Below are 12,272 nucleotides of genomic sequence, written 5' to 3'. Positions count from 1 at the left end.
CATGCTGGGAATCTCTTCCAGCGGTGTGTAAACCAGCCTGGTGTTTTGGAAGTCTTGGGTTCTGAAGTCAAAGGGCAAAATTAAGAGCTTGAGCCTCCACAGGAATCCACTCTGGGCTAATTCACACCTTCCCCCTGCCCCCAGCAGCATGTTTTGCCTTAGTTTCAAGGCAGGCACAGCCCATATCTGATTTTTATTAGCATTATTGCTGGCTTCCTGTTCCTGCTGCTCTCAGCCCCACAGCGCCCACATTATGCTGGCAACTCCTTTGACAGGTCCTGCCAATAGAAAACACACTTGGGCCAATCACTCGAAATTAGCAGCAGCTTTGTGTGGCTTTATTCCCCTCCTTGTGCTCCCCTCCTGACTGCAAATAATCCAATACGAGGGTGGAAGCTGCCCAGCCCTCAAGGGGAAGCCTGAATGCCCTCCTGCCACAGCACAGGGGAGCAAGTTGCCAGCCCCCCGCCCCCCAGATCGCCACTGGAGCAAAATTAAACACTCAGCTCCCCAAATCTCCATGTGAAAAACAGAAGAACAAGAAGAAGATATCAAAGCCCCAAATCCCCATCACAGCAAACTTAACCCACCAGCCCCTAACATCTCCACCTGAAGAAAACCAGGCAGTTAGACCCCCATTTCCTCCTTGAGCAAAACCCCAACCGCTGGGCATCAAAATCCCGATTTGGACATAAACAAAGCACCAGCTCTCAAAACCCCCAAGTTGAGCAAAACCAAGCCGTCGAAATCCAAACCCCGAAGCCCAGGCTTTCGCACCCCAAATCCTGGGAGCTGTTGAACCCCAGTTCCCCGTCTGAGGCCACGGGGCTGCTCTCCACCCTGATGGGCACAAAGAGTTAAGGTCCCGTGGGCTGGGGCAGCGGTGGCCAATCACACCGAGCAAAGTGCAGCGCTTGGCCCCAGCTCAGCAGCAGGTTGCTCTCTGCAGGTAGCACTTTGTTGTGTTTTTTTTTCCCCTTGGGGTACCAAGAAGGGAGACAATGAACTTGGAGACCTGTGGAGGACAAGGAGCTGGAGGATGCACCCCTGGGTTGTCCAGGTAAATCTCCCGGATTTGGCGGCGGGGTTGGGGTGGTGGTTCCCTTTCTTTTCCTCCCCTCTCTCGCTGGGCGTCTTTGTTTGAGCCCAGAAAGGGGCCGGGCAGGGGAGCACAAGGTTTTTGGGTGGATTAGCGTGGGGCTGAGCTGGTGGGGCATGCTGCAGGTGCCTTTTTGGGGTGGGGTGTACCCAGTGGGCTGCATTTGCACTGCGGGGGTTGGAGCAGAGATGGGGTGCACAGAAGTGGGTCCGCTCAGGCTGGGGAAAGCTGCTTTCCCCCAGCTCCCCAAACTGACCGTGGATCCAGCTGGCATCCACCAGCACCAGAACCTTGCACTCCGACGGATTTGGGGGCTCCACTCTGGGGAGCAGCACTAAGGTTGGTGGTGGGGGCGAGCCACGGCTGGGGCTTTCTCCGAGCGCGGTGTTGTGTCCGGGGAGGGGCGAGCACCTCCGTGGCTTGGCTCCGTGCCCTTGAAATTCCTGCGGGTGAGTTAATGATAAATCACAACCGGGTCGGTGGCGTGGGCAGCCGTGGCAGGTCCCCTCCGTGTCCTTCCTGCTGGCATAGTGCTGTGGGCAAGGTCTGGAGATGGCAGAGCCAGGCAGGGGTTGTGGTGATGGCTGCTTGGCACCTCTCCGGGGGAGATGGCTCATCCCAAAAGGCAGGAGCAGCTCCCCCCTTCCCTCGCATCCTTGCAGCACCTTACAGAGCTGGGGTCTAACTTGGGCGAAATCCTGGGAGGATCCGGTTACAAGGAGGGGGTGGTGGTGTCCTTCTGCTCCCACTGAAAGGCATCCAGGGCCAAGGAGCAGAGGGATCACAGTGGGATCCCTGAAATCTGGGATGTGGAGACAAATGAGGCTGCTCAGGCAGCTGCTGCTGGAGCAAGGTAGATTCAGATCAAACATTAGGAGGAAGTTCTTCACAGTGAGAGTGGTGAAATACTGGAACAGGCTGCCCAGAGGCCCCATCCCTGGAGACATTCAATGTCACCTGATCTAGTTAAAGATGTCCCTGCTGGCTGCAGGGGGGGTTGGACAAGGTGACCTTCGAGGGTCCCTGCCAACCAGATGCATTCTGTGATTCTTTGCTGAGGTGCCAGGCAAGAGGTGTAGCTTCCCACCAAGGGACTTTCAGGGGACAGCAGCACCATGCCCACATGCTGCAATGGGTCAGGAGCCCCCCCTGAAACTCCCTCTTGCTATAATTGACAACAGGCAGCACGACCACCAGCAGCTCATCTCCAGCCACCTTGACTAGGAAGCAGCTCCTAAGTAAGAGGAAACTGAAGCACACAGGGCTGGAATGAGGTCAAGTGGTCCAGCCTGCAGCATGGAGCAAGCCACATGTGCAGCCCCACAGCCAGCACTGAGGCTGCTCCATCAAACCACCCTACCCCTACAGGCAGTGAACTGAGGGAGTTTTCTGTGTGCCCCTGGTGTTTTCCAGGCAGCAGTTGTTGCTGGGACTTTACTGGGGACAATAACCAGCCTATAGCTGGCATCTTCTAGGGACTGCCACAAAGGTTGGTGGGCACAGATAAGACCATGCTCAAATCCTTCCTGATGGACATACAGAATATGAGTTGGCAGTTTAGGCTGAGCTTGAAACCTTCCTGTGCTGCTGGCACTCTCTGCTCCTTGGGATGATGGACATGCTGTGTACTGGAAAATTCCTCCAATCTACCCCTGAGTGATTCCTGGAGGACAACAACCTGGATCCAAAGCTAGGTTTTTGAGAGCAGCCTGGGAAAAGGGGATAAAGTGCCCCTGAGGATGAGGACTGTACCAGTGACACAGCTGAGTTACAAGGCCACACCCTGTTTGGTCCAGTCAGGGCTTGGAAACCTTCAAGGATGGAGATTGTAAACCCTGCCTGGATCTCATACGCATCACAGAGCACCAAGTTACATCTCTCTGTCACCTGTTAAAGTTTCTCTGGGGCTTTGCCCACCCCACTGCAGCCTCCAGAGCAATTTTGATGTCTCACTGGAGCAGCTCAAGCCTGGTGCAGCCTGCTGAGTGCTTAGCCTTCCATTCCACACCTTTGTCTGCTCTATCACATCCAGAAAATCCTGTGGATTAAACCCAGGAACACCCCAACATGAGGAGCTGTGCTGGGGCTTGGGATGGTGGAGCAACTTGTCCTGGAGGAACAATAGCAGTGCTCTTGGAGGGGGTTGTTGCTGATAAGGGGTTTCTAGGCAGCTGCCAGGGTCTCTGAGCCTTGTGCTTGCAGAGGGATGCTCTGGGGCAGAGCTGTGGTCTGCAAGCATGGACCTAGCACAAACCTCTGGTCCCTTCATCATTCTCACCACCAGGATGCTGTGCCACAGAGGCCTAGGCATAACACATAAACAGTGGGGTGTCTGTTCCAGCAGTACCTATGGGAGCACAAAGGGAAGGAGGACAAGCAGAACAGCACAGAGCCAAGGCCATGTGCACTGTGATGGAGGTTTCAGCCGTGCTTTGCTGTGATTCACCCCTCCTGCCTCTTCTTGGGGGAAAAGGAAGGATAAGGGTGGCAGTGGAACATGTCCCTTAAACATGGAGGAGGAAAACTGATAGCAGAGGGGGAGGATTAGCCAGGGAAGGTGGAGCTGGCTGCACTGCTCAGGCTTTGTGGGGAAGAACAATGGGGCCTTTATTAAGCAAGGGAGGGGGTGGCTTGGCAGGCTGGTGGCATGCCCTTGGCCAGCTGGAGGCACTGGGATGTGGGATGGGACAGTTTGGTACCCAGTGTCCCCTATCCAGCTGAGGGGGCAGGGAAGTGGGACATGGGATGTGACAGTCTGGTACCCAAAGTGTCCCTTGGCCAGCTGGGAAAATGTGGAAATGGGACTCAGGACATAGGGCATGGGACAGGGGATAGGATAGGTTGGTGCTCGGTGTCCTTTGGCCAGCTCTGGGGACAGCAAAGTGGAATAGGACAGTTTGGTATTCAGCTTGTCCCTTGGCCAGGAATTGGGACAAGAAACAGGGACGAGGGGCATGGGATGGGACAGATTGGAACTCAGCGTGTCCTTTGGCCACCGCTGGAGGCAGGTGGAAACTGGGACATTGGAGATGGGACAGGAGGTGAGCCAGTTTGCTAGCAGACATACCCTCTGGTGGTGGGATTTGTCCCAGGGTGTCATTGCAAGCCCCACATAGAATCACAGAATCATAGAATGGGTTGGGTTGGAAGGAACCTTCAAAAATCATCTAGTTCCACCCCCCCTGCAGTCAGCAGGGACATCTGCACCTGGAGCAGGGTGCTCAGAGCCCCAAACCACCTGACCTGGAATGGATCTAGGGATGGGGCATCTCCTACCTCTCTGGGCAGCCTGGGCCAGGGTCTTACCACCCTCAGTGTAAAAAAATTTCTTACTTCTCTCTAGTCTGAATCTCCTTCTTTTGGTTTAAACCACCACCTCTTGTCCTGTCACAACAGACTGTCCCCCTCGGCACATATGCTGAGCCTCTTCAGGGCAAACCTGCCACGGCTCTCCCTGTCACCCACACACAGGGGTCTCCAAGCACAGTCACCTCTCCCAAATCCTTTGGCAATTTGGAATCATGATGGGTGGTTTATGAGAGCATACTGGCCTGGTTCTGGGGACCCTGGGGACCCTTGCAGCTGAGAATGAGGAACATTCCTTGCTGGGGGTAACCTGGATAAAGTGCTATCAGCAGACCTTGGCAGAGGGACCTCGGGGACAGAGAAAGCCATCATCCCGTGGGCATCCCCTCACCATCATCCCGTGGGCATCCCCTCACCATTATCCTGCAGGCTCTCCCTCAGCCACACAACTCTCCCGAAGAGCCTCCTGGGTCTTTTCATCTCCTCTCTTTTGTTTCAGGCTTATTATGTAAATAGCTGCTGTGGCCCCTGTAATGAGAAAGTCGTTTCCCAGCACACAAAAGCTGTAATTATCTCATTAGCAGACGGGAAGGAAAAGGAAACGTTTGGAAGCCTCTTGGTTTGATTTCCCACAGCAGCCTGAGAGAGCACAAGTTCTGCAACAGGGACCTGCCTCCCCCAAATCCAGCCCCTCCATACCATGCTGCCACATTTGCAGGGGAGGGGAGCCAGGTTTGGTTCTTATGTCTTAGACATGTCTATGTGCTGGGAGGCTGATGGCTTCTAAGGGGTCCCAGTTATCATCCAAAGGATGCCATGGGGCCCTGTGTGGTGCCCTCAGTGCTCTCAGCTGCTGGGACGGGAGGTGTCAGAATCACGGAATGGTAGGGAAGTGGTGGAGTCATCATCCCTGGAGGTGTTAACAAAAGTAGATATGGCACTTTGGGACATGGTCTAGTAGTCATGGAAGTGTTGTATAGAAGGTTGGACTTGATGTAGTTGTATTTTCCATCTGAAATTGATTTGGGAGAAGAGAACCTTCTCAGAGGTGTGTGGTGGGACAGCTAAGACAAGCAGTGCACTTTACAGGGCATGATGAGAGCACTGAGTGCAGATGCAGGTGCATCTGACCTTTCCCAGCACTGCAGTGGTCCTCCCTTGTGCCCAAGTCCATGTCCCCCAGACCAGCCAGGGAGCCTCAGGTGGGCTCCCATCTTACCATTACTGTTGGAGCTGTGTCACGGGAGCACAGGGTGACCACATCAACCTGAGCAACAGCCTTTGAGGTGCTGGTAGCTCTTCTGAAACCCAGATTCAAACATCTCCTGTGGATATATTGTCTCAGCCTGGTTACAGGGCTTGAGCCTCTGTGGTGTTTTTTCCCCCAGGGCTTGTTAATGCTTCTCTGGATGAAGGTGGTTTTGCTCCTTAGAGCTGTCTTCTTGCTTCTAATCCACTACTGACCTTTTCTCTCTCCCAATCTCCAAGAAGCAGAAGGTATCCTAGCAAATGAGCTGTCACTGCTTTTACACTGTTTCTAACCTGCTCCACCACCTCAGCACATGACGATATTTTTTCCTCCAGCCACACCAGCTCTCTGCCAACATACTGGAAAGCCACCAGAGGAACACAGTGCAGGTGTAGGTCTGCCCTTCCCCAAAAAAACCCCAACCAACCCAACCTGTTTTCCTTGTGTGGGCAATGGCTTGGTGATGAAAACAGACACAAAGCAACCTGCCTGGTGGAGGTCACAGGAACACCTCTTACTGCAGTTGGCAGCGGGGTGGAATTTTTGACCTTCAGATGCCTTTGCTGCCCATCCTGCCAGGACCACATGCCTGGGAGGGAGCTTGTGCCAAGGCACTGCCTGGCTTTTGGGCTGTTTCCTGGAGCTCACTCTGCCTGAGACCAGTGATTGATTTCCTTCTGGTATGGCATGGTGCCCAGGTATGGCTCCCAAAGGCCTTTGTTACAAGAGTGTTAACAATTAACCTGCTGGGGCAGACCCAGCCAGGTCTTCACCATCTCTGTGTAGTTAACCATGTGGCTGCTTATATGAGTGCAGGTCATCTTCTGTCTGATCTGATGGGACTCACTGACATCTGGGTAAAGCAAGTGCAAAGATGCAGGAGGTGTTTTAGGGATCTCAGCACAGCAGAGATGTGGACCACAGCAATGGTGGGGGGGCTGGAAGCCCTCTGCTGTGAGGCCAGGCTGAGAGAGTGGGGGTTGTTCAGCCTGGAGAAGAGAAAGCTCCAAGGAAACTTTCTGGTGGTCTTTCAGTACTCAAAGAAGCCCTGATCAGAAAGCTGGAGACAAGCTTTTGAGCAGGGATTGCAGGGAACAAGGAGTGACAAGGGGTTTTTAAACTGGAAGAGGGGAGATTTAGATTAGATGTAAGGAAAAAGTTCTTCACTGTGAGGGTGGTGAGACACTGGTACAGGTTGCTGAGAGACATTTTGGGTGTCCCATCCCTGAAAGTGTTCAAGGCCAGGTTGTTTGGGGCTTTGAGCAACCTGAACTAGTTGAAGATGTCCTTGCTCATGGCAGAGGGTGGGACTAGATGATCTTTAAAGGCCCCTTCCAACCCAAGCCATTCTATGATTCTATGGATTATTAATTTTACAATAGCATCTAGTTGTCCCTTGATAAGAGGTGGCCATGAAGAATTTACCCACCACAGCTGGGGAAGAGGAAATTTCACCCCAGATTTTCTGCATCAGGCATAAAACCACTGCTGTTTCCAACACAAAGCTGCTGGGGATAAGGCCAAGGGGCTAATGTGGTTGGATGGGACAGAGAGCTCATGCAGCATGGAGATGGTGGTGAGCTGCATGCACAGCCAGAGAGAAGGCTTATTTGTACCAATGAGGCACAGCACCTTCCCTTACCTAGGGAAGGTGTTGGCATGGAGACACCTGCCAGAAGGGTGCTTTGAAAAAACCCAGACAGGCAGAGAAATCCTGTTCAGCTTTTATGAACAGAATAATGCTGGGAAATGACCTCAGCATTTGTTCTGGAAGGGTTCCCTCCTTCTCCTTTGTGTCTACACAAAGTCCCTTGCTCAGGTTCCTGCTCTAGCTACAGGGCTCTGGCAAACTGGGGCAAGGGCAGGACGTGGCAAGGCTTGTGTCAGGTCTTGGAGGTGGTGAGTACCGTGATGGATGGATGGGTGGATGGATGGATGGACAGGCATCACTCAGGAGTGATTTGAGTAGACCTAGTTCTCCTCATGAGGTGGGATGGACTTGGTGTCTTCTTGGGAGCCTGCTGAGAATGAAGAGTGTGGTGGTGCTGGTGCCTTTTCACCATTGCAGATAGTAAGTAGCCCCTGGAAAAAGAAAACATCTGGAAAGGGCATTGGCTGGCAGGGTGATTAAAACTTCTGCTCTGGTTTTCTGCCTGTCTGGAGCTTCCTCACCACAGAGTAGGGGAAGAAACTTTCACCCCTCTGCTATGGTTCAGGGGTCTCTTCCAAGCCCAGTTGTGCCTGGAGGTGACTCCTCTTTCTTTCTAAAGGACAGACCTGGGAATGAAATGCTGGCAAAGGCAAGCTGTTGGGCTTCCCCCACCGTGTTCACAGCCTGCCAGGCTGTCCTTGTTCCTCTCATTGGGAATCACCCATAAACCCAATTTCACTTCATGTTCTCATGGGAAGGAGGTGATTAGGAGATTTAAGGAGAATTGTCCCAGGGAAATGCTCAATCACAGATTTCTCCAAACCTGGAAGGAGAACAAAATGACCTTCCAGCTCTGGGGTCAGAGCACGGTGATGTGCTCACTGTTCTCAAAACATTGATTTTCCAGTTTACCTGAGAAACAACCAAGGTAAAGTCTGACTGGGAACTGGAGCTGGCCAGAAGATACAGAAGTGAGAACTGTTCCTGCAAACAGAAAAAAGAGGCCCTTTTTGGCAAAGCTGTGCTGTCAGGGATCTGCTGGCACTCGGAATCTCCTTACTAACATATTTGTGATGCTTATCCGTATGCTCTGGTTATCAGATCCTGCCTTTATAGTAAACAGAAGCTAATCACCATTTTTTCTTCCCAAATATTTTCTTGGATGGTTCCCCATTAAAAGGAAAGGAAAAAAGAAAAAAAAAGGTTGTAAAAAGGAAAAAAAAAAAAGCATAGAAAAAGGGGGAAAAAAAATGTATGGCAAAAGGTCTGTTTCCAGAGCCTGTCCATCCCCAGCAGGTTTGGCATTACTGGCACTGGATGGGAACATCCCAACTCAACACCCTAGAGGGTTTGGGACATGGTCCTAAGCAGGAGCCTCCTTGATGTGGAAACCACTGCCTGAGGGCCTCCAAGGTCAGAGAAAGGCTGCAAGACTCTGCCAGTGAAGACCACCAATGGAGATGCTACAAGGCTGAGCAGGAACCTTCCCCTGAGTTGTCTTGGAGGACGTTGCCACCACTCTGCCCAGGCTGTGGCTCTCACCCCACTAAGGACATTTATCTTCCTTAGCTCATACTGCTTGTTGTTGTGGGGTTATGTTTTGAAGGATCAAACTTTCCAGTGACCTCATCCTGCCCTTAGAAAGTCAACATAAATGTGTAAATGTCACTGTGGAATTTACCCAGCAAGGAAAAAGTAACCTGGATTTCTCCTCCACCTGCTGAGTGAGGCTGGGGAGCAGTGCATGGGGCAATTTGGCTACTGCCTTTCCCCTGTGTGGAGCTGAGACCTTTGTCCCATAAAAAAAGGCACAGCCCACAGGCTCCCATAGTCACTGAAAAGCAGATTCCAAACCCACCTGGACATTGTGGTCCTCGACAACCTGCTGTGGGTGACCCTGCCTTAGCTAGGGGGTTGGACTGGGTGATCTGCAAGAGGTCTCTTCCAACGGCCACCATGCTGGGATTCTGAGGTATTTTGGAAAGAACAAAGTTCTGAGAAGATCAGGATGCTGGAGCAAGGGAGGGTGCTCCAGGCAGCACACCTTGCAGAAGCCTCCAGAAATGCAATTTAATCAAAGCCAAGTGGAGCAGCACAGCATCTGCTTGAACCTTTTGAATTCTTTTCCCATTCCATTATTAGTGCAAATAGCAAGACCCCGAGAGGTACTGCAGCAGAGCTGAGCTCCAGACCTAAGCTCCCTCTTCAGGGAAATAAACCCAGCTCTCCTGCTTTACTGGGGGAGGGCTGATTTAATGTCCCTACACCAAGAAGAGGGAAAACCCCACTGAAATAAGGATTTGCCCTGTCTCCCCTACCTGGTGGCCCTGCTGAGCGGCCCCATCACTGAACCTCTCTCCAAAGGGAACCGCTTTTGTTACTCAAAAACTGCATCTCCCACTGCCCCTAAACTCTGCTCTAGTTCCCACACTGCCAGGATGGTTTATCCTGGGAAGCCTGGTTTGAAAGTAAATTTTAGGATGACACCTGGACAAAGGCATCTTTCTAAAGCTCAAGTCTATGGAACAACACCCCCAAGGAAGAGATGGAAAGTGTGTGGCTTAAACCCTGTTGAATTGTCCCCAAGGGATGCACTGGAGGGAACAAGACTGTAGGAGCCTACAGAGGGGCCAGGGTTAGAAACTTTCCAGCCCCATGGCCACAAAACTTCAAATCTGGGAAAAGTGACCCAAGTAATTCAAGCTTGGGAAAGTTTGTTGATCCTCCAAGTGACCTGGAGGATGACAACCCCATTGTCTGCTCTGTACCATACACTGAGACATGACAGCTTCTGTCCTTCCCTGAATCACAGAATAGTTTGTGTTGGAAAGGACCTTGAAGATCACCTAGTTCCACCCCTGCAGCCATAGGCAGGGACTCCTTCCACTACAGAAAGTTGCTCAAGGCCCTATCCAACCTAGCTTTGAACACTTCAAGGTTGGAGCTTCCACAGCTTCTCTAGGCAACCAGTTCTAGTGCCCTGCTACCTTCATGGGGATGAATTTCTTCAAGACTTGCTTATCTCTGCATGGTGACAAGATAGGACAAGAGGAAACAGCCTCAAGTTGTACTGGGGAAGGCTTAGGTTGGACATGAGAAACCATTTCTTTCCCAAAAGGTTTGTCAAGCCCTGGAACAGGCTGCCCAGAGAAGTGGTGCAGTTTTCAACCCTGGAGGGTTTAAAAGCCTGAGGGTCATGGTTTAGCAGTGACCTGGCAGTGCTGGGTAAACAGTTGGACTTGATGATCTTCAAAGTCCTTTCCAACCTCAGATGATTCTGTGATACTGACCTGCAAAAGGTGTAGTAGATAAAAAGTATCTCTTACACAGAGCTTTCCTTTTCCTCCTTCTAGTGCCACTGACCTGTGCCTCCAACTCACCCCTGCACTGCCATGGCCACGCTAGAGACGCTGCCCATTCTTAGTGACCCAACCTACCCTAGCCCAGAGAGTTTCCACAGCTTTGCTCCCCGGCCATCCCAGCTCCTCTCCCGGCGCGCCATGGGGAGCGTGGGCAGCGGCGTCGCCAACGACCAAGAGTTCGCCATGAAGAGCGTGGGGACCCGGACGCAGAGCAGCAGCCGGCAGCTGGAGGGCTCTCGCAACGGCTACTCCACGCGGGAGATCTCCAACCGCTACTCGGGCGAGGAGAAGACCTACAAGTCAGAGAAGGTCTCCAATTCCCTCTACATCAACGGCGACTTGCGGAAGAGCGAGAAGGTGAAGATGGACATCTGCGGGAACGTGACCACCAACAACGAGAAGAACTTGCCGCCGCCCCCCCAGTACCGGGAGCCCAACAACCCACCAAAGATACTGCCGATCTCCGGCAAACTAGACCAGGTGAGACCCCCCCACCCCCTGCAGCAGCTGGGTGACGGTGGCACAGCTCTAAAAACACAGACCAGGCAGCCTTGGGCCACCCTGCAGTCCTGGCAGTCTAATTCAGCCTATGGAGGGGAATGTTAGTTCTTGAGGAACCCAAGAACGTGGTCAGAAGTCTTCCACAGCTAAGTTTTCAGCTCATTTAAGCATCTCCTTAAGTCACTGACTATTCCAATCTACCTAAGATACCTTGCCTGTCTCCCTGATTGATGGGGACAGAGCTGGAGTTGGCTCTCTGTTCAGGAGGTCCAGCATCTGAGTCTCTCAGTTTTGTGCCACATACAGGCAGTTTCCAAGAGCCTACTGCCAGCAGAAGTTGTTGCTTGAAAGCAGCTATGACCATCTGTTCAAAATCCCAGTGCTCCTTGTGAGGGACAAGTTGACAAAGGTTGAAAAATAGTCCTGTTGCTGCCCATCCATGGCCAGTCCTCATGGCTCATACTGGCTTTGGGGAAGAAACATCTCCCACACCTAGAGAAGCAAAGCCCCCACAGGGGTGGTGAGGAGCAAAATCCCCCAAGCCAGCAGTGGTTTATACATCCTGCTGCTCTGCTCCAGTGACTTCCATAATTCCAAGACCTGGAGATGCTGCTTTGTGCAGTGTTATTTCTGGTGCCCTTGTCTCCTGGGTTGTTAATCCACCAGCCCCTGCAGTCCATCTCAGCCCTGAATACCAGGCACCATTTTTTCAGACTCCAATGTTGCCTGCTCACCAGGGCTCACTCTGCTTCCCCTGGAAGGCATATTCAAAGCATCTTTGCTAACACAAAGGAGCTTCCTCTGGGTTAATTTTCACCTGAAGCCCAACCTGCAGGAAAGGAGATGCAATCCCATTTTGAGGACAATTTTGTTTCTGTAGGTGCACTCACAGGGTGAGGAATCTGCAAGGTTTTAAAATCCTTTCTAAATCCTTTACAGCCCTTGGTCCTTTCTCCTCCCAGCCCTGCTTATGCCTGCAGAAAACACAAACATTCAAATGAAGAGCAGCTTCAGCATGATCCTCACCCATTGTCACTGCACATGGGCCAGCAATGGCTGGGGTCATAGCTCCTACCTTCTCCTGTCAAGGCATAAGCAGGACAT

General features: G+C 52.1%; 1 protein-coding gene across 2 annotated transcripts in view; it reads left to right on the top strand.

Annotated features, from left to right (window-relative positions):
• Positions 1-12,272, top strand: part of LZTS3 (leucine zipper tumor suppressor family member 3) — a 36,977-nt gene that overhangs the window by 18,346 nt on the left and 6,359 nt on the right. For both annotated transcript variants that reach the window (XM_054172143.1, XM_054172142.1), the window contains exon 2: positions 10,659-11,147. In XM_054172143.1, coding sequence (XP_054028118.1) covers positions 10,698-11,147 — 450 coding nt within the window. In that variant the 5' untranslated portion in view covers positions 10,659-10,697. The remainder of the gene's footprint in view (positions 1-10,658; positions 11,148-12,272) is intronic.

The sequence above is a fragment of the Dryobates pubescens genome, chromosome 23, assembly GCF_014839835.1.
Source record: "Dryobates pubescens isolate bDryPub1 chromosome 23, bDryPub1.pri, whole genome shotgun sequence".
NCBI classification, from domain to species: domain Eukaryota; kingdom Metazoa; phylum Chordata; class Aves; order Piciformes; family Picidae; genus Dryobates; species Dryobates pubescens.
Note: the sequence above shows the minus strand (reverse complement) of the source record. Positions and strands in the feature narration are given on the sequence as shown.